Source organism: Micropterus salmoides, unplaced genomic scaffold (genome assembly GCF_014851395.1).
Source record: "Micropterus salmoides isolate LMB-PRFRI ecotype aquatic unplaced genomic scaffold, ASM1485139v1 Ms_hic_scaffold_11, whole genome shotgun sequence".
NCBI lineage: Eukaryota > Metazoa > Chordata > Actinopteri > Centrarchiformes > Centrarchidae > Micropterus > Micropterus salmoides.
In genome coordinates, this window is record NW_024040152.1 from 28,869,613 (window position 1) to 28,892,644 (window position 23,032).

At 40.7% G+C, this 23,032-nt stretch overlaps 1 protein-coding gene across 3 annotated transcripts; it reads left to right on the plus strand.

Moving 5' to 3' along the window:
- The first annotated feature begins 5,518 nt into the window (after positions 1–5,518).
- Positions 5,519–22,450, plus strand: fbxl4 (F-box and leucine-rich repeat protein 4). Of its 3 annotated transcripts, none has more exons than XM_038712142.1 (9): positions 5,519–5,621; positions 7,055–7,690; positions 9,315–9,651; positions 11,440–11,684; positions 11,980–12,193; positions 14,276–14,347; positions 16,446–16,570; positions 17,018–17,205; positions 18,270–22,450. In XM_038712142.1, the coding sequence occupies exons 2-9, from the start codon at positions 7,194–7,196 to the stop codon at positions 18,431–18,433; spliced, it is 1,842 nt and encodes a 613-aa protein (XP_038568070.1). In that variant the 5' UTR covers positions 5,519–5,621; positions 7,055–7,193; the 3' UTR covers positions 18,434–22,450. The 3 variants fall into 3 exon arrangements, with proteins under 3 accessions (XP_038568070.1, XP_038568069.1, XP_038568071.1); XM_038712141.1 differs by having other exon boundaries at positions 5,609–5,722; XM_038712143.1 differs by lacking the exon at positions 5,519–5,621 and adding an exon at positions 5,655–5,716.
- The last annotated feature ends 582 nt before the right edge of the window (positions 22,451–23,032 follow it).

A 23,032-nucleotide genomic window follows, 5' to 3' on the forward strand; every position in this document is an offset into this window, starting at 1 on the left:
GGCACTACATGGGCTTTATAAATCCAGTCAAGGAGCAGAATAATTTCATATTCTAAGTTTGATCTTCTTTTTTTTTTTTAAAGCTGTGTAAATGTTAATATTATTATAAGTTCAGTAATCAAAAAAAAAAGGTAAAAGAGCTTGTCATTCCTGGTATGGACGATGCTACTGTGTATCTATCAGAGTAGAAAATGTACAATTTATGACCTGTGGAATTGTATACTGTATCTCTGAAATATAATTACCTTGCCAGGTTTGATTTGTACAGAGGAACAGCCAAATAATCAATCCGGTACTGGTAAAAAGTCCTTTTTGAAAGATTTTCATGTAAATTTCACCATTTACATTTATCTGACGCTTTTATCCAAAGCGACTTACAATTGCTATACATGTCAGAGGTCGCACACCTCTGGAGCAACGATGGGTTAAGTGCCTTGCTCAGGGACACAATGGGAATCGAACCCGGGTCTCTCACACCAAAGGTATGTGCTTTATCCACCCATTTCCTTATGCATGTACTTGTACCACATTTGAAGGACCATACCTGTGATTTTGTAGTTTTTTACTGCCTCTTTTTCAACCTCTCAGGCACCCACTGGTTTACATTAAATTCAGTTTCCTACAAAAATCAATTTGCAAAGACTTAAAACATAATGCGGTACAGACCTTTAAACACAAATCTAGAAATTTAAGGATAAACACTAATAGGACTGGCAGAATTGATGTTTCCATCTTGTTTTCAAAAACTATTACAAAGTTGTTGGTCTTCTATGCGCTCCTTCTAAAGGTCCCCACCAAACATACAGTATATATACTGTAAAAAAAAAACCCCACCAGTCTCCAGTAGTGTGTCCAAATCCAGCAAATGGTCCACAGCAATACAGCTTTATTTATTCCAACAAGCTGGCTGAGTTTAAAAGCAGTGATGGAATGTACTGTAACTAAGTACATTTATTCAAGTAGTTTTTCTGACAGCTTTAGTTTCTTTTCAGATTAAAATTTTTCGTACCCTTCCTGTCTTTTTCAGATAAACTGAAGGATGAAGTGTTTCTTGGTGGGTTGAGAAAAGTCTCCTACTTCTTTGACTAAATTAACTATTTAAAACCCACCTTGGATCAGCTGTAAAAAGCATCGTCACGGAGCTGGAAACTATTTATCTGAGCTCAGAGGTACATGGTTTGAGCAGTTCAGCAGTGAAATGCAATTTACACATTAATGCAGAGGTAACATTAATCAAAATCCAACTACAATATTAAAATACTGACGAGGACCACTTTATTGTTATTATTTATTAAGTACTCTTGATATCATTGTATAAAAGTCCAGATCTGTGTGCTTTGTGAAACGTACTTCTCAAACCACCAATAACTCACCACAAAGTGCTCTAACCTTAGCAGGGCACAGCTGTGACTTTGGCTCTTTGTATTTATGGGCATTGGAGTTAAAGTGTTTCCAAGACAGTGAAGACGTCTCCATTTTTTCTCCGGAGGACAGAGCCTTAATAGATTATATGCTTTCTTCTGTAGGGGTTAGGGGGGTTCTTGGGAGATGATGCTATATACTACCTTCAAGACCTGCACTGAGTGTCTTCATGAACGCTGCATGGATATTTTTTGCTTTGCTTGAAACAACACATGCTTGTCATCTTTGTCTGCTGTGGGTGGAGGGTTTGGGTGGGATGTCACAGTGGAGGTCAGGGGCTTCTATTCTGCAAAGAGGCTTTTAGCACGTGGAAAACTTTCACTTAGACAGCTAGCCCCAAAACTTAATTGCCAGTAAAGTTGATGCACCACTAGAAATGACATTACAGCATGCACATTCCTGTTCCATTAGCAACAACACTGCATCTGCATTTTGAGCTGTTTGTTAAAAAATAAAATTACAAGCAGAGTAATGAGAAAATTGGCAAAAATATTTAATGGCTTATTTGGAAAGTAAGAAAGGTTTTCCACTTTGGTAATAAATTAAACTGTGACAGACAATGATGCTATTAGAACATCTCAAATGTGACGATTTTCTTGTTTCTTTTATACTTTACCTATACCTTTCCTAAACCTTACAGTGACCGAGAGAAAACAATTAATTCAACTAAGGCATGATTTAGTGTAACAGCCCCAAAATGTTGTTACAAAAACAGCCACGAAACAAACCACATTTTCACTATCATTTAAATACAGCTCGTTACATGTGTATGTAAGCTATGGTCCTTTCCTCAAAGGAGCCCACCGCAGGCCAGATCAACCACTAATAGTTTTCAAAGCTGAGCTAATCTGTTAAATATACGTTTATTGTGCATGTAAGAAAAAGGAGACCTTTTATTTTGGAGACTGGGCTGTCAACATGGTGACAAAGCCCTTTTACAGTCGTAGTGATGTGGAATTCTGTTGTTTTCTTGACCTCAACCTCAATTTGACCACGAGTGACACTCAGTTTGTTTAATAAGAATTCCCAACAAATGTTCACCTTCAATAAGAGAGAGGCACTGTCTGAGTCTGGCATCTTCTCGCTTCTGCTCTCTCACCCTGTGGTTTGCTTCTCTGCGGAGCTTAACAGGGAGTTCTGATTTGGATTTGTCCTCCATGTCAACTTTACGCTCTCTACCCTGGAAACAAACAGTATTAAAATGAAGGTACCAACCGTCAAATAAGAGCTCTGGATGGAACACAGAAAACAGATTACTTCTGTCCATAAAGAATGTATGTCCATTAATATTTATGCTTGGAAGGAGACATTTTTATCTGAGGCGTCACTCTGGATCTCACGTTCTACAGAAAATATTAATAAAGAATTCACTGTGGAAGGAAAGGTTCTGGAGGACTGGAAACATAAGGAGAAATACCAGGCATGGCCAGTTAGCTTCAGAAAGTTTTGCTTTTATCACGACTTTTGCTCATGTTCTGATTTTGGTTTTGACTGAGCACCAAAAACTTCTGAAAGTCTCTTATTGTATTGTGTTGATATGGTTTTCAAACACTTTAGTCTTTGGTCTATAACTCAGTGATTACTGGACTTTGAGCTGGCCATATACTGATCATATACCTGTAAGCAGTAAGGGTAATTAAAAGTCACTTTATCAAATAGACGTTATTATTAATAAAGAAGTAGAGAGTAGGATTTTTCTGATTCCCTCCAGCTGTGCACTTATTCTTCCAAAGCCAGTTGCTGTTGATGAATGTCAGGTTTAATATGCATGGAGGCACATGGGGAGGGTTAGTCTGCAATCCATCACTGATGTTTGTGTATGTTGTGTTTTGTTATGTTGTGTTGTTAAGTGAGAAAAAAAAGACAGAAGAAATCTTATTAACAGGACATTTAAACTCTCAAATATCATCAAGCATATGTCCTCATCCAATCACCTTAATATCACAACTACATTGTTGTGAAAGGTGATGAGCTACTGGTCCTGGTGCGTTCCACATTTTAAATATTTCTCTGTCTTTTGGATGGGTCCCAGATTTGGTTGTTGTCAGCAGCTGCTGAAAGGACCTAACCATAATCCACCAGTTTTATAATTTATTTATTTATTTATTTTTAATATAATATCAGTCCAATCTCTACTTTGAAAATGCTTAAAGAAACTGTTGTTGAAACAGCTGTTGGTGGCGCAAAGCACAATGACGTCTGGATTTTGCAAACTACAAAGTAACAAAAAGGTGTGTCTAAGAGCTACCTCTGATCTATTGATGCTTGCAGATACTTAAGAGTGCCCTGCCTTGATGCTTCTGGACCTTATAGTGCAGCATTTGACACAGTTGACACTGCTTGGCAACTTTACTGTCCAGAGTGGCTTGAACCTCAGCCTGACAGAAACACAGGAACAGCCAGCACCAGGCACACAGCCTGCTGTGGTGTCATCACCACCACCTCCCCTCATCCTCTGCGATGAACCTCCTGTCATCACAGCGTTGCAGGATGACCTGCAACAATTAAAATAAAATAAAATAAAATATAGGTATAAATAAAAATACAACAAAAATAGGGATTGCTAAGAAATAGAGATATAAAATAAGCTTCAAATATAAAAAATGTAAAAAGAAACGTAAACATCAGAAGAAAAAAAAAGTCATAACAAATGTATACAGTTCAATACATACACTTTATTGTTGTGCAGGCAGACAAATTATAAACAGTGTATAACTGAGGAATTATATACATGATGAATTATACCCTGGACCCACCAGGGTGTCCAGTATTGTGCTCTCTTTTGGGGTAGGGGGGATGATAGTTGTTGTTGAAGCAACACCTATCAACTATCGACTGTCAACTAACATCCAGGCTGTGGCTACAACTCCACCATCTCCTCTGACCCCTGCTGATGAGTCTCCTGCCAACACTGCAGTGCAGAATTACCTGAACACCAGTGCTATATCTCCTGCTAACTCCACCATCCGCAGTGATTTGAGCAAAAGCCTGGATGAAACAGAGAAACAGCCAGCGCTCAGCCCAGAATGTGACTCTTCTCCACCTGCTCTTCTGACCCAACCTGCTGAATCTCTTGCCAATACTGGCTTAGAGGAACAGCCAGCACCCAGTCCAGAACCACAGTCTGCTGTGGTTTCCTCTCCACCCCCTCCTGTGATCCCTGTTGATGAACCTCCTGTCATCACTACTGTGCAGGATGAGCTGATCATGATGGAAGAGTCCGCCAAGGTGGATGAATGCTGCAACACCACAACAGGTAGGACTTGTTATTCATGTCGACTTGTATCTAAGCCATCAAGTCCGTTCACTGTGGCTAACAAAACTTCTCTTGTTATGAGTTCTGGCACTGAATGTCATTTGCTTTTTCAGAAGTCAAAGAGACAGAGATGAGTCATTCAGCTGCTTCTTCAGTTGGCTGCAAAAAAACATCTGCTGCTTCTTCCTGCCTGAAGACGACAAAGAGACAGAATTAAATTCCTTCTGTAAAAAATAATAGTAGCCTAGTACTGCATTGTTGTAATTGTCTGTTTTATTTGTAGTGAATTAATAAAACTGTATTAACATAAAGATACAAGAGTTCTGTGTTGCATATATTATACATATACTGCACATACAGTGCATCTGAGGATTTAACGTTATTGGGTGTAACTTGGGTGAATCAGAATCAAGAATGGAACAGAAACAAATATCTTAGAGTGAATGTCAAATATTCCCCAAAACATAAAACACATATTATCACAAAATTATGCATTTTGACCTCTGTTTTCTTTCTTTCCTTCCTTCTTTCTTTCTTTCTTTCTTTCTTTCTTTCTTTCTTTCTTTCTTTCTTTCCTTCTGGCTTTTTCTTCCAGAACTAATAATGCATTGCTTAAACCCGGGCCGTTAAATATCTAATTTAACGACTCTGGCTTAAATTAATGTGACTGGGATGTTTATCATGTGTTGCCCGGAACCATGGATGCGGCCTTTAATGTTTCTTTGTACCTCTGTCGATCTCCGTTTACTCACTAATTTCAAACGAAACTGTCAGATGGACATGTTATAATTTCTCTTCTGTAGTAATATTTCTAAATATAACGTTTCAAAAAGTGTAGTTGATGTAAAGCTTCGAAAGTCCCTGCATTATTTGGTTGGCTGTGGTTATAATGTGCGCTTTATGAGGATATGTGCTGTCCGACTGTTCATGAAGGCATCACAAGGTAAATGGCAGGACTGTGTTTTGGTGGTTAAAATATCCTGTTAAAGGGAAGAACAGGGCTACTCCTCGTGAATGGATGTATCAACAACGTTTACCGTAAATGTAACTGATGTTCTGTCCTCTTTGATTGATCGATTTAAAGTTACGGAAGCTAACAGTTATGTTTTGACAGCTCAGCTTGTCTGTAGGCTAGCTAGCTAACGTTGGCTAACACCAGCTATTTTACAGCAACACAAATAACACAACGTTAGCTAGGGGAGGCAGCTTTCTGGCTAACGTTACTTCCCTAGCTAATGGTCATTTTAGTGTTTTTACTGAACTAAGGTCTTCAGAAAGCAACAGTTTCTCCGTGGTAGTTAAGTTAGCTGTACATTCATGTTAATGTAATGTAAGCTTGTAATTGCCTTTAGAGTTAGCCACGGTTTAGGACAGTTTAGCTACATTAGCACAATAGTGCCCTCGGCACACGGACTACAACCAGAGAAGTTGTGACATTTTAAGAGACAGCATAGCCATTTCTCATTATCTTTGACAAAACCATCTTATTACGGAGTAACACTAGTGGCTATGTGCTAGATTCGTGCTAAAGCTTTACCAGCATTGCCATTCAATTTGGGATTGAAATCAGTGTTTACAGTCGTGTTTTGAGAAACAGCATTGCTTGTTTGCATTTATATCACAGGTTGTCTCTGTAAGTCTTCCAAATGTGCATTGCTTAGTAAGTGGAAATAACTGGTGAACTTGTAACACAAGTGAAACTTGTAACTTAAGAGTAGAGGTGTCAGACCCCAGACCTGCAGGTTTTTGTTCCTGTCAGTTTTGCCAGTCCTGACACTCTTAATTTGAGGGTATCTGACAGGCATGGAGTAACTGTCGGGGTGCAACAAAACCTGCAGTATATTAGCCATTGAGGAGCCAGCCTGGAGTTTTTAGATGATTTGGGTTATCGCATTTTTACTTTTCATGTTTGCACTTCTGCTTTTCCAGTTGAACTATATAGTAGCTGTGGTAACTGCATGTAGGCAGCCTCACAATTTATCACATTAATGCTAGCTGTTTGCTAAGTAAGACAGTAGTTTACCTACAGCAGGAAGTCACGTTTCTGTCAAAAGGCTTAAAAAGCTACACCTCCCATCAATAAGATAAATAATTTTGTTCTCTTAAAGTTTTTCTCAAGAACTCAAAGTAGGCAAGAATCTGTTTTATAATGTGGATGTGTTTCTATATTTTAGAAAGCTTCCAGTTTATGCTTAGCTAAAATCTAGTTGAAACACATTCCTCCCCTTAAATATGTTTTGTGAAATAGATGGATTTAAACATTTAGAATCTACTATCTTGTATCAGGTTAAAGCAGGAGTTGTCTTCTGTGGTGCCTCAGACCTGCTGTCTTGTTGTTCTCACTCATGTTTGTCTTTGTCTCTGCCTAACCCGCAGGTCATGCATGCAGCCGGGCCTCTAGCCTGCGCTTTGTACACCCCCGGCCCCTGAGCCAGTGTGTTTCCAGTAGGTGGAGGCTCTTCCTCTGTCTAGGCTCTGTTTCTCCCCACTGCCCCCATCAGCCCCAGAGTTACCTATGTTAACCCTCTTGAGCATGTTTTACTATATCTGTCTGCGGCGACGCTCCAGGAGTGGGACTCGAGGCGAGGCTCTGACCAGTCGGCGGGCTGTGGAGTCCGGCCAGCGGGCGGTGTTGCCTGTCAGTGTGGAAGTGGAGCAGTATGCAAAGGAGGTTCTGGACTTTAGCTCCCACTATGGCAGTGAGAATAGCATGTCCTACACCATGTGGAACCTGGCTGGAGTACCCAACGTCTACCCCAGCTCAGGGGACTTCACCCAAACGGCTGTATTCAGAGCTTATGGGACATGGTGGGAACAATGTGCCAGTGCTCCGCCACCTTTCCGCCGCACCCCCAAAGGCTTCTACAGCCAGGATTATATTGAACTGGGCTTTGAGGAGCCTGTCTACCCTACAGCAGTGGAAGTGCTTGAGACTTATTACCCTGGAGCCATCGTCCAGATTCTGGCCTGCTCTCACAACCCCTTCTCTCAGAACACACCGACTGATGTCAGGTAAAGACAAACATCTGTCTTGGAAAGTCATCATCAGTCAGTCTCAGTTCTCCACTAGAATTTTTAGTTATATAACACTACTATGAAAACCATGCAGGACCAGCAGGTAAGCGCAATTTTGAAGTAGAAGCCAGTCTTCTAGTTTTTGGAATGAACCCTGGAGACATTACAAACATTTTAATTACTTGGTGTTTATTACTTGCATTATTATGCTCTTACAAAATGATGCCTGGCATTTATATTCTTTATCGAATTGGCTTTCCTTTATTCATTTCTGTTGTTTGTAAAACACATCATTATATTGTTGCTCTATAAATAAATAAAGTGCTGTATAAATAATGTTTACGACAACTTTGGGAAATTGTTTCAACTTCCACAGTGCCCTAGCAGAGCTGTACTCAAGTTTCTGCTGTCTGAAAAAGGTGCAAATGTAAGCCTGAAGTTTTAGAAATAATAGTCTAAATAGAAAACAGCAAGCAGGTTGGTGTTTGACGAGTTATTGATCCACACATGGACCAATAACTCATCAGCTGGCGTTCTTAGAAGGGACTCTTGGTGAAACTGGGTGTTGGAAACCTTTTGTATTGGCTCAGGTAAATTATGTAGAAAAAGCTTTATCACTCTTGGCAAATAGAAAAATGAAAGAGCAAAAGAATATAGGGCAGTGTGAGCAATCATCACTCAAAGTAAGAGCGCTGTTTTGTTACCATTTTCTTCATCTAATGTTCCAGGGATACAAAACTTGTCCACTTGAGTTGGTAAAAAAGTATTATTTGTTTATTTTTCATTATCAAACATAGGAAAGTCAGAGCAGATGAAAAGCTTGTAAAACCTGGAAGGTGAACATCATTCAGTGCGAGATGAGAAAGTGGTAATTGATTGAAAAACGGACTGATATGAATTTGGCTTCTGATGACCCTGTGAGATGCTGTGGAAAAAGTACCAGGAATGTGTACAGATGGTACTTTTGTGGAACCAGCCTGATCAAATCAGCATAACTTTTATTATTCTGTACTCTGTAACAAGCATTGAGGTGCACACATATGCACAGCACAACCCCGCACAGCACTGAAATGACACCAGTTGCAGTTTACCAGTTGCAAAAAATGTAAAAACTCTAACAGTCTTTTAGAATCCTTCTTTATAATCATGCTGGAGTCATAGTCTAGCTAATATCTGCAGGTCAGCAGTGTAGACAGCAGGAGGGCGCTACAATGGTTAATCTCTGCTCATCAGCTGTCCTTCATGAGTCGTTGCTCGTTTTTGTCAGACCAGCAATCTGAAGTTGTGAATGAGGCATGGTGTCGTCCAACGGCAACAGGGGTCATTGTGCATTGGCTTCAGTGCGTGAGGCGCACAAAACAAGCTTAGAAACACTGACCCAGCAGCTGAAGATGTGAAGTGTGTGTCAGAGTATGCAATCCTGATGGATTATGAATGTGGTCATTTGTTACAAGCCATATAAAGCATCGTAGTGCTACTGTTGAGTTATAGAAATGTACACTTCTAATGAATGTTATGCACAATACTACAGGCACTGTGAAGGCCAGAAATCACCAGTGTTAGGGCTTATTTTTAGGGGGGGTTAAACTGTGCTCAAAAGTGCACACTTTCTTTTGTCCAGGTGGGAGGTGCTGTGGTCAGGGGAGCCCACCAAGGTGCTGACACCCCAGGCACGCCAGTTTTCCCCTAACATCAAGCATATCAACTTCCCCACCAACCTGCTGCGTCTGGAGGTCAACAGCTCTCTGCTGGACTACTACACCGAGCTGGACGCAGTTATCCTCCGCGGAGTAAAAGAGAGGCCCATGCTAGCCCTCTATAAGATGCCCATCATCGATATTAGCGACCTGAGTGATAGCGAGGAGGAGCTGTCTGATGTGGGAGGTCCCTTCAGACATGGCGGAGACGGCAAGCACCAGAGGACAGGCAATGGCTACTTTGACAAACTGCCCTATGAGGTGATTAACAGACTTCAACAATGTGCACTACATCACTCAGGCCTGGGTGAAAGAGTAGATACACACCAGGACAGCAAAATGAGAAAGTTGCTACTCAGAAGTGATTCTGTAACTCCTGGTAGGGATATTTTTGACCAACACCAATTTTCTAAATATTAGATTAAAGTGTGCTACTGGGAGGTCCCACAATCCTACTGGCACGCACAGCACAAGTGGATGCCATTGAAGGTGCCCTGAGGAGTTAAACGCACAAAAGTTGTTGTTGTTTACATTCAGTGTTACTCACCAAAACTCACTCATTGTGTATCCTCTTAAAAACATGTTGAATGCTTTTCCTTCTGCCGTAAATTGTTTTGCAAGCTGCTTTTTTGAAGTGGCTACACCCATCAGTGGAATAATGTGAAACCGTTGGCTGGATTGTATATCGCATCACTCGTGCACATAAATGCACACAAAATAGTGACCTACATATAAAATCACTGCTCCATGGCGCTACTAGAGGACAAAAACTCTACAGGATACCTTCAAGCTAGTGCCAGTAAATCCCAAAGAAGGTGTCTGGGTGCTTTTTGGATTTAAAAAGAAGCAACTTCCATTTGCATGATGTTATTTGCAGGAACATTACACATTTACAGATGTACCTGTCGGTAAACTACGCAACATTCCAGTCAGAGGCTTTCCTGTTACTGGTGCTTAAGTCTGAATGTCTGCATGTATTTTCATACAGTTCACGGAAAATTGTGCATCTTCAGTTTGCATGTTAAAATGCTGTTATTTTAGTGCACTGAGGGCCTGAAACCCTCATTTCATTTCTGACACAGATGTCCAAAATCCGAACAGAACAACTAAAGCAGCAAATCCTCACATTTCAGCAGGAACCAGAGAATGTTTGGTAATTTTGCTTGACTTTTAATCCAGTAACAGCGATTAATTGATTGTAAACGTTTTTGTCACTTATTTTCTTATCGGTCAACTAATTGAGTTATAGTTTTAACATTAGTTTGTTTACTTACCCCCTAAAAAAACAGTCTTACACTCCTGTTACAATATTATGTAGATTCTAGATAAATTGACTTACCATGGTCATTAGCAGCAGCTAGCCCTAAAATCATTATGTGGCCCTCAGTGTATATGTAGGCTGTGTTTACCAGTATTTCACACAAACACTTGTGCATCGTGGCCTGACCCATTCTGACACTTGATCTCATTTGCACTCATAGATGCAGAGTCATTTTCATGCCATACAGACGTATCATGTTGTTTGAGGCGAGCTTCAAAACACCGGCAGTCCTCGTTAATATTCCTTCTCTTATCTCCTCTCCAAACCGCTGCCATTAACAGCAGTCTTCACAACCGCTGCGTGTTTGTCTCAGAAACACAATATATAGCTATTATGTGTCAGCTGATACCCGCTTGAACACTGTGTATTGTTAATTCACGAGCACAGTCATTCTTTCTCTTTGAGAGGCACACCAACATGGTGCAAAACAAGCAGCTCACCTCGCTGCTGATCCTGCTATCAGTGCTTTGTGTCCCAGATAACCACTATTTAGATCTGCCTGACAGAAGGGATGCAATTAACATTCTCTACTCTGTTATGCTCAGTTCTCTACTAGGTTCTACTACTCTTTCATGTTCTGTATTATACTTTGCCTTCTGCTATGTTCTACCAGATCTATGTTTTGTCTCTCCTCTATCTTTGTGTTACCTTCCCCCCCTTCCCCCCTTATCATACCCCTTCCTTTCTCCTCTCCTCTGCTAACCCCTCTCCCCATCTTCCGTCCATAGCTCATCCAGCTGATACTGAGCCACCTGACCCTGCCAGACCTCAGCCGTCTGGCCCAGAGCTGCAAGCTGCTGCACCAGCACTGCTGCGACCCGCTGCAGTACACCCAGCTGAGTCTGCAGCCCTACTGGGACCGGCTGAGTGACGCCTCCCTGGGACACCTGCAGAGCCGCTGCACCCTCCTCCAGAGGCTCAACCTGTCCTGGACCGGCAACCGCGGAGCTCTCACACTGACCGGCTTCAGCAGGTCACACTGTCAGCGGGCAACAAGTGCTAGAAAACAGGGGGGATGACCTTGGAAGACTAGCAAATACTCACAAGCACTTATTTTAAGGGAGGGGCATACTGAGACAAAGAAAATGGATTGAAAATTTGACTAACTTGTGACAAAAAGTAAGAGATCATGTAAAAGTAAGAGATCAGGTAAAAGGACCTTTTTGTCTAAAATAGACAGGGCTACTAGAAGGTTGCTAATGTGGGGTGAATTTATTCCTCTCTACTTGTGCTCATGTCTCCCCCTCTCCATCTGTTATTCCCCTCAGCTTCATGAAGGCCTGTGGTCTCAGCCTGGTCTGCCTGGAGCTGTCGTGCTGCCACTTCCTGAATGAGGCCTGTCTGGAGGTCATCTCTCAGACTTGTCCTGGGCTGCAAGAGCTCAACCTGTCCTCCTGCGACCGCCTCCATCCGCAGGCCTTCGCACACATCTCCAAGCTAACATGCCTCCGCAGGCTGGTGCTCTACCGGACTAAGATAGAGGTAGGCGTGGCCAATAGTGTATCTGGGAAACCAGATTTTCTGCGCACTGACATCTGTCCTTTCCAAATACAGCGGGTGGGGAATTTTGGGAACTGGTGAGTTGACAGTGAAATGGCTGAGTGTGTACAGTGAGTTTGCTCAGTTGTCATGGATGTTCAAACTTTATATCATTCTGAGCGTTTGTAGGACACCTCGCCCACGTTGGCTTAAAAATTGAGCTTCACCGTTCATTCTTGAGTTTGGAAACGGCAGGTTTTATGAGAACGAGCAAGAGACTTGAGATCATTTTGTGAACAGAAATGTTTTTTGATTTTAAGACTGCTTTCATTTACTGTTCATTATATTTCCCAGCTACTGTACCTGCGTATTTTGTCCCAACTATGATGGATAAATCACATCTGTATGCTAATTCCGCATGGACGTCAGTGTGTCTGCTTGACAACAACATGTCATTCCCTACTGCTTACTTATTTGCCTTCACAATTCAGGGATGTTCCTATTGTAAATTTTGTTTTGCTGCAGTGGTAATCATTTCTTCTCAAGACCTTTTGCAGAGCAAACTTCTCTAGTGTAGGTAAAAGAGATGATCGCGACTTTATCTGCGACTGTTTGTAACAAAACAATATACACTATGCCAGATAGCTTGCATGATTTACAGTGTTCTATAAAAGTTAAACACAGTAAGCCTAGTCTAGCCTAGTGGTTTCTAAACTTTTTAGCTTGTGACCTTTTACAGCCAAGTCGTGCGTACTCACAACCCCACGTCAAAGCTTGCATATAATTGGTCTATGAACAGCTCAACAGACGAGTGCTTGTTTCTGGCCCCTGCCATAATGTAGAACTAATAATCTCCAGAAGCTGCTCATTTGTTTCTTTGGGCTGGGTGTAGCTCATTGTAATTTTGTTGTGTTTTAAGATGAACTGAATCAACCCTGAGTCCAGGGGGTCTTAAAGACACATCCTGCATGTGTTCAGGTCCAGGCCTGTCTGACGTGTAAAACCACTGTCTTGTGTTTTGGTGTTGCTCCTCAGTTTGTCATGTTTCGGAGCGGCGTTGTGGGCAGGAGGCAGTGTCGAGTTGCTGCGGTGGAGCCAGGCATCACGCCGCAGGTTGTTTATACCCAGGCAGACTGAGCGAGCTGTGTGTCTGTTTGAGGCCCTGACATCTCAGCTGTCATTACCTTGTCACTGCTCTAATTAAATGGCTAGCTCACGGAAAAGAGGCGTTTATAAAGATGCCAGCAACCGACTCGAACACACACACCAAACACACACACCCAAGAGGCTTTCACTTTCATGTCTCACACTTTCTCCTGCCACTGAGGTACATGTGTTGTCAGTTGCAGTGTTGAATTCCCATATCTCTATCCAAGCTGCAGTGCCACTGGAGAGGGCTCTGTCCTCGCTATGCCTGACTCTGTGAGGAGACGTAAAAACTGTTGTGCCATATTAAATTCCCTTAAATACAATAAGTGTTACTGAGTGCCCCAGGCAGCAGACAGGAAATCACTTAGGAGGAACTTTGGATGACATGAATGGACATGTTACTTTTTTATTTAAACATATATTGTTATTTTAATGTTAGCTGAATGTTATTGAAAATATATCTACATGCTATTAGTTTGACTGATATTGCAATTGTGACAGGATTTACTAGGGGGAACGATCATTTTTACATCATTATTCTCATTTTCATTGAAAAACATATAAAAAATAATAACAAAGATGCTTTCTTAAGTCATGCAGAATATAACGTGTTGGCCAGGACATCTCTGCAGCAAAATAATAGTAAATTAAAATATTGCACCTTCTGCGATTTGAAAATTGAAGTAGGCCATATGTGATTTTGATAAAATTTAGATTAATTGCTCAGCCCTATTTAATGTTTACATTTTAGATTTACACACAGATAAGATGTCTGGGGTTTAGTTTAGTTAGTGTTGAACATGTGGCTGGAATACAGCCAAAGTCTTATGTGATGTGCTGATTGCAAGCTGTAGGTTCTTAAATACTATTACTAGTGAGGCGAACTATAATATGGGTATGATGGCAACCTTTACTTTCTCCTTTTTGTCTCTGCAGCAAACAGCTATTCTGAGCATCCTGACTTTCTGCATAGAGCTGAGACACCTCAACCTAGGGAGCTGTGTGCGGGTGAGAATACACACAAACACACAAAGAGTAAAAAGTCTGTTAACTACGCAGTCTTCCATGTGGCCTTGTTTAATAGCAGCTTATTCAAAAGATGGCAGCGACATTAGTAGTGTAGCAGTAAATGAGCCGCTAACAATAAACTGGTTGGGCATAAAAAAGACGAGGCCAGTGATATTGGCAGTGAACACAATATAGGTGAATATTGTCCATCCCCACTTCACAACACAGTTAAAACACTGTGAAATATACACACATACTGTCATACAGAAGCAGTACAGACACAGAACAGAGGGCACAAATACCCCTGACACACTGGATTTCTCAATTAACAGAAATAATGACACTGATAGAGCCTCTCAGCCTAGTTAGTATCTTAATAAGCAAATTTGCTGCCCTAAATTTTTACATATGCTTAAAGGAATATATTTATAGGTTCAGACTAAACAATATTTTTAATATTTTTAAAATGGCCACTCTGTCAGATCAGGCGATTATAGTCAAACATTTTTGCCGTGATGAGGCTGAGAGACATGACAGACGTTGGTCCCCAACCAGTCATAGCTTGCTGTCTTTCACTACCTGCGTGATGTCGTTGTGAAGGAGGTGCTGGGTGCCGGCTTCCGGGAACAAGAATGTAAACAAACAAGGGCGTCCGAAGTGGTGTGAATGATACTGGCTGTCTTGTGTTCAGAAAAGCCTGAAAAAGAAAGAACAAATGGCCGTGACCTTTCCTCTGTTTCCCAGTTCCACCTTGCAGCACCAACGTCATTCCTCTTTCTAGTTCACCATGTTTACAGTTGTGCACGGACGGGTGCTCTGTGCTCCTATTGGTCAACACCACGGAACACGTCATGGACTTTCTCATACTAGCCTGGCTACCAGTCACTAATTAACACGGTGTGCCTTTTTATTAGTAAGTGTAACACAAGTAAACAGCAAATTGTTACTTTTGTTTCCCCGTGTCAAGTATTTATGCTAAGCTAAGCTAATCGAGAGTGGTATTGATCTTCTCATCTCTGCCAGAAAGCAAATCTGCAAATTTCTCAAAAATGTTTGTTTGTTGTTATGATTTTATGCCCAGTAAATATGACCACCATGGTGCATGGTATACAATATGTGGAAAGTATGGACAGACATTAAAGTACATTATTTTTTGATCATTTTGATCATATATTAATTAGATTAATGAATGAGACATGTTAGTAAATATTTGATGTAACATGGTGATGATGGTGGGGCACATCCAATGCCTTCCCCTCATTTACTGACTGTCTAATTTGCAAATTCACCCAGCCTCTGACTGACTGAATGACTCAGTAACTCACCCACCCACCTTGTCACCAGCTGAGTTTCCATTGATAGATATTTGTGGCAAATTATGATGCAGCAAGTGAGAGAAGGGGGGAAAAGTCAGTACAGTTTCCTCTTGTGCTCTTTCTTAAGGCATAGGTATCATCGTTGGTAATGAAGCTATGCAACACTTGGCAATGGAAATACATATTGGCAGCAACCCTTTCAGCCAAAAGTTTTATTAACTGTCCACTGCTAACTCAGAGAAATAGTCCACATGCTGTAATTTCTATGCGTAAGGCGCCTGCACTGGCTGTGTGGCGGCTAAATTGCATTTCTTTGCTTTCATCTTTGGATAAAAGGATGAAATATGGCCAACATTACCTGACACCAAAGAACAATAACAGCTTCGCAAACACAAATCAGTTCTTGATGTTAGTACTTTGTTCTCTCTCAAGAAAGTCAGGTTATGTCCCTCAAACAAGCCGATAAAGCTAATCAACTTTTTATTATCACTGCATTTCAAAAGTTTGCTCAGAATATACAAGACAGTTGGAGGGAAATGGCTACCGACTCACTCATTACTTTCATTCTCACAGCATCATTCTCTCAGTCCTGTATTACGTCCCAAAGGCAAGTTATTGAATTCGGTGACTGTATGACATGCCACAGAGATATCTACAAAAACTGAAGAGAGATCACTGAATCTCTGCCTTTTGATAATGTTGCTTATGACAGTCACACACACAATTAACAATTTACAAGTCATATACTCCCAGATGTTTACTGCTGCCTGTTTCTCCTGCAGATTGAGGACTATGATGTTGTGGCCAGTATGCTTGCTGCTCGCTGTCGCTCACTCTGCTCGCTGGACCTGTGGCGCTGCAGAAACCTGACTGATCGAGGCCTAACCGAGCTTGTTTCTGGCTGCAGGTAGGCGATACCAATGGGTTCAGTGCCGTAAGAAATGTTTGTCTTCTGCTTGTTCTCACTATATATAAAACAATAAACATGATTTCAGTCATTTTTCCATCAACGTCTCACTTTTTTGCCTTGTCTGTGCTGGAACAGCAGTGTCCTCCTCCTTTGTGCTGTAAAGCAGTCTAGCAGATGAGATGTCTCACTACACAATGTAAATGTAGAGTGAGACCAGGCAATCACCTTGTTGTTAAATTACTGCCACATTTGTATTTAAAAGGCAGAACATACAGTATAATCATTAAGCCCTGTTTATTTAGGTTGAAACCTTTAATGCATTTAACACATTATGAACATAAAAAACTCGTAGTTGTAGACCACAGAGCCAAAGCAGAGCGTATCTATTTTCAGTGAATGTCTGAATTTGTGGACTAAGTCACCCCGGTGTCTGTGGTTGCTCAGGATGCTGGAGGAGTTGGACCTGGGCTGGTGTCCCACACTGCAGAGCAGCACCGGATGTTTCCAGCACCTCGCCCGCAACCTGCCTCGCTTGCGCAAACTCTTCCTCACAGCCAACCGTACCGTTTGCGACTCAGACGTAGAGGAGCTGGCCGCCAGCTGCCCCTCACTGCAGCACCTCGACATACTGGGTAAGCTCTTATCTCACACATACCGCATGTATCGCCTCACAAACATCAATTATTTCATGATGATCATGATCAATTTACCTAACTGTGGCTGTTAATATGCTTTTCATATAAACCTGACATTTAGCAGAGCATTATTCAGTGTGTGGCGTGGTCAGATGTCATTTTAAACTGCAACAGACCCAGAGCAGCTAGCCTCTGAGGACAAAATCAAAGCCACACAAATATGCAAACATTGCCATATGTATAATGGGCTCATGTCAACACTATTGCGTCAAACAAGCATGTAAATATTTTTTGCATTGTCACAAGTGTTCATGTGTACATGTTACACATACATACATGAAAATAATCCTTTCATGTATGTATGTGTATGCCCACATCCAGTTATAGCCTTGTGAATATACATTGTGAAAGGTACTTGTTGGTATCATCGTAATATTTTCTGAATGACTGCATTTATTTGTGATATTGCACGGTCACAATTGGACATGTCTGTGGTAAGCCAAATTTCTGAAAAACAAGTAAAAATGCAAACAGAAGCTCAAATAATCTGCTTAATATTAATATGAATAAAATATTGCTCACTAAGCAAAGTTGCGACAGCACCCTACAGCAGGAAACTGCTGTGCACAAACACTCTAGTCCCAGTTGCGTAAGTCTCTGCAGCACAGTAGCATGACAAGTGTGAGTAAGGCAGGCTATGCTGATGTGTTATCTCTGTGGCTATTACAGGTGTGCTAGAGTAGTGGGTTAGTTTGTATGCTGGAGAGTAAATCCTGTAGTCCAAGTGATAAACATAAAGCATTTTATTTGGTTCTGAACTCTATATAATCTGTCTTTCTATAATATGTATCCATTGTAAATATACATACTGAATATATTTACATATTGGAGAGAAATTTACTCAGAAATTGGCCGATGCATTTTATTCTTTTCAGATTCTCTGACCTACAAATGTAATAAATTCTTCTGTTTCTCCTGTATTTTCCTGCTCATGTTGTGTTTTTGCAGTATGTCTTTTAAAGTTGTCTTCTTATCCCTGTTGTGACGTGTCTAATTGACAGGTACACGGTTGGTGAGCGGTGCCTCACTGAAGAAACTCCTGAAGTCTTGTCCAAAACTTCTCCTCCTGGACGTCTCCTTTTGCTCGCAAATAGACATGCGGGTCGTCCAAGAGCTCTCGGGCCTCTTCCCCAATGTGGCCATCAAGAAGAGCTTCACTCAGTGACCCCGGGGCTGTCTCATTTTCCAGAGGAAGTGAGAGGAGGGAAGTGCTTTCCAGCAGACACTGCCCCAAAGCGAATAGGAGGCAGGTCAGATGCTGTAGGAGATTGCTGACCTTCTTGTGTCTGTATCACAGACAGGATCTACTTTTAGTGGTCAGTAAATAAAGCACTTGTACTGGGTGAGGAGGTTCTTTGGATTATACAACTACAGACTCCTAGTCACAGGATTAGAGAACGTGAGACTTTTTAGGTGTTTTCTGTTTGGACACTTGAAATCAGGGTCATTGCAGTAAAGCTGCTGCATCTTCCCAGAATATGAATCACCCCTTATGTATTGCCAAGCAACACAAGGCTAGGAAATATGCCTTTGTACTGGATGCAAAACACAAAACAAAGCGACATTTGTGAGCAAACCTCCCTTGAACATCTTGGTAAAAACGATGAATAGGGCCAAAAAAAAGGTGTGAAACAAACCCTTATTGGAAACTGTGGGAGTAACTACAGTAAGATTTGGAAGCCACATACTGATGTTAGCCGGTAACATAATTAAAGATTAGGGTGTTGGTCAGTGCCTTGTCAGAATGTGCATAGGTCGTGGGCTGTTTTAATGCATGAGGGTCATTCTGAAGGCATCTGTCAACATGAAGCCAGTTTGATTTAATTCTAAGAAAATGTAGTTCATTGTGGTTGTGCTTGAAGGAGCTTTAAAGGTGAAAAGAAAGGAATGAATGCAGCCTTATTTCATACAGTGTACCGTAGACCATGTCAAGCCAAATCTTGATGCAAGTGTCACAAGCTAATTTGTGTTGCTGCTGTAAACCCAGTGCAAAATCATACACAAGGATCCCGTGTTGAAAAGAAACACACCATCAACTGTCCTTGCACCTTAGATTCACTGACAACATGTTTTCATCAAAAAGCATATGTGAGAACTTGTGAAAAAGCAGACTAGAAAAACATTTATTTAAATTTTCACATGCGCTATAAATGCAGAAGAAGAAAAAAAAACACAAGGCGTCAAATCAACAGCACACAGGCCGACTCATTTTAAATAAAAGCACTGAGAAGTAAGACAGTTCAACAGTCCCAATTTTTACAATTATATAAATCCAAGAAAAGCAGCAAATCCTCACATTGGAGTAAATTTAACCAATGATTTTTGGCACTTAGCTAGGAAAAAATGACTGAAACAATTATCCATAGTTTCCGATTCATTTTTGTAATATTTTCAAATTTTTTGATAGCATAATATGGAGAAGTCTCTAAACTGTGCTCCTGTTAATGTTTACCACATTTACCAACGTAAACCACATTTACCCTACAGATCGATATGATAATGATACAGTGATACAAGAAGAGTTATAATGAATAGCGTGGCAGGGTAGGTGGATTAGATCTGTAGAGAAAAACACCAGATCTAATTTGCCTGATCCAGGTGAATTTCCGTTTTAAATCTGCCCTCTAAATTAACCAGGGTGTTTCGTAGTATACTTTTTTTGTTATGTAAGAGACTTCAACACTTTATAGTAAAGCAAAAATTCAGGTCAGGTTCAGGTCAGCCGGGCCAGTGTTAATGGAAATAAGACCAGTTGATAGTTGTGAGGTCATACAGGTCATTATTTTTGTTAGTAATTGTTTTGACCATTTCATTTTAAGGTTTAAAGTTTGAAAGTCACCGTTTTCACAATGCTTTCATGATGTTGCATGCTTTTCCTGTTGTCATTCTCGCTGTCGCTGCTGTTTGATGACAGCCACCTACTTACGCTCTTACTTACGAAAAATGCTTTGAAGGAGTACTGTGGATTAAGTTGAGGGTAGTATGTTAAAATGGCGCAGTGTAAATACTCTCTGTGACCTCAGTATTTGTCCTGAAACTCAGGGGTTTTAATATATCATCTTATTTTAATTTGTTTTACACATATTTTGCTCCAGAAACCAGCACAGCAGACCTATTTACAGACAGTAACACCACACTGAGTCAGCTTTGAGGTGACCTGCCGTTGCTCTTAAACAACAAACACACAAATGATCAGTCAGCACTGATGTAACTGAGAGAAAGAAATTTGAGCTTATTGGGTGTGGAATGTTGTGTAATTGTATGATTGTGAAAAATGTATTGCTGTTCTTGATTATTTTCTGCCATGGTGGCAGAAGTGCTTGAAAAGCATTTCTTTTTTTGAAAAAACTTGAAGTTTTCTTTTAAGCACATGCTACTAGTCAATATTTGTGCCTTATACTCCTGTTTGAATGTGGTGTGACGTCTATGTGGTATAGATTGTAATGATGTGCTTTGCTTTTATGCCCTTCAACCAAAGTAATACCAGAAACTTGGGCTTTAATCCCACGCGTGTATATATAACCAGTTTAAATGCCATAAACTGTAAATCAGAAATGGTAATTAATATGCAAAATAATATTTATTTATACTTCCCTAAATGTTATTTAACTCATTATTGTCATATACATAAAAAGTACCGTGTTTTGTTTTCTTACCCAGAGTCAAATGAGAGGAATGGTATTCATTTTATCCCATTACATTCAGTACGTGTCTAGCCTAGCTTAGCGCAAAAACTGGAAAGATGTGTTTAACCTAGTTTAGCACAAGGAACAGAAGCAGGGGAAAGTTGTTAGCTAGCTCCGTCAACAGTAGAAAAAAACATGCCTTGAAGCAAGTCCAAAGCTGCGTCTTGTTTATTGAACACATGCTAGAACAAAATGTAAAAACAAGACATTGTAGTTTTAGGGGCAGCTACTTGACGAATACCTGCGACAGTGACTGCATGTAGCATTTCAGAAGTCCTGTTCTTGTCCTGGGGTTGCCAGGAAGAATGTGCACAGAACTCTGCTTTGAACAACACTGTGTTAGTGACTAGCTTGCTGTCGTAACTATAAAATACACTGTGTAATGTTAGTTTCGAAGCTGTTGGAAGCATACCTGTTTTCACTTCTGACTGTGCAGTGCAAGCTAATGCTGGTGCTAATCCTAAACCTATTTCCTCAGTATTTCATATTAGAGTTAATATATTTGGACTGCCACATAAAAAGCTAAATCAATATTGTGGAATTCAGAGTTTTGACTATAATGAAGGAAGATAACATTTACAGAAAATATAACTGAACAGTTAAATGAATACTGGACAATGAGTTGTTTTTCTTTTTTTGTGTGGTAGGTAGTTTGGAGAATTTAAACTGGCTGTGGTCATGATGCTAGTAGTTTCCCTGCCACCAGTCTTTGTGCTAAGCTAGGCTAAATACCCGCCAGATATATCATTGTACTGAATCTCCAGAATTCAAATAGATATCAACCCTTTGATCTACTTATGGGTTTGATGGAAAATGCCAAAATGCTGGACTTGTTAACATTTGCATTGCATTTATGTTGAAACTGAAATAATTTCAGTTTATTTTCAGAGTTTCAGAATTGTGTTTTATACAGAATGGGTGTGGTAACAGCACGACACACCAGCCATCCCATTCAGATGATGCAAATATTACTTCAGCGAGTAGAAATCGGGTAGTTAAAGCTGAAAGCAATCTTATTCTATCTGGTTGACTGGAAACCAAGAAATGCATACATCACATTTGCCTGGCCCACCCAAATCCAGGCAGTCATGTCGAGCATATTTTGGACAATATTACTTCTACAATGAAATTTACAATGTATAGTGTGTACAGCAACTATCAGCAACAGCGTTTATTTGTTAAGACAGACTATTTAAGAATGAACACCACTCTCCAATGAAGCAGTTTGGTTCAACACCTTTCAGTATTTGTGGTGTTTTAGCTCCCTACCTTGAGTGACTGGAATGGCCCTGCTTTTCTGTAATGAATATGCATTCTCTCTTCTCCCGCTCTGGATGTGTGATCAACCTTTGTGCCATTGGTAGGACATGCAGTGATGCTCCCCGTGCTGCAGTGTAAAAGCCACTGTTGTGTGAAAAGATTGTGCCTCTGTCCTGATGAAACTGGGTGCTTCACTTTCACCAGATTTTAAATAAACAGAAGGCTGATGACTGATAGAGCGGACTCTGCGTCTCTATATGTGGCTCTTTTCAATCCTTACAGCCCTCTGATCCTGGAAGGACATGGATATTACAAATAACATGACTGTACGACAAAGTGTCTACATTGTTAGAATTAACTTGCTAATATTCTACTTTCCCTTACTCACCAGCTTCAGTGAACAGCACACCATCACTGACAAAACAAATGAAAAATGTTTACTGTATGATGCGGAGGCTTCATACACAGTCATGTAAGTGTGATTGGGAGAAAAGTAGGGTCGTCTGCTGAATCCACAACAACTAGTGGTGCCATTAGTCAGGATGACTGACTGGATAGTATTGGCGGAATGATCCTTTTTCCTTAACCCTCTGCCATTTTACAGTCTATTAATACCACAGAGAGAAGTGACATTAGCCTGTCTTCTTAACGGCCTTTTAATGAATTGTTTATGCCTGGTTTAATGATGTATATTGTGGCCCTGTAATGTGCCCTAATGACGGAGAACGAGGCGGCTTCAGCTGAAGTATTAATTTGGACTGCCTCCCCAATGATTATTCCTCAGCCAACAACACCACTGCTGCTGCTCTGCGTGCTAG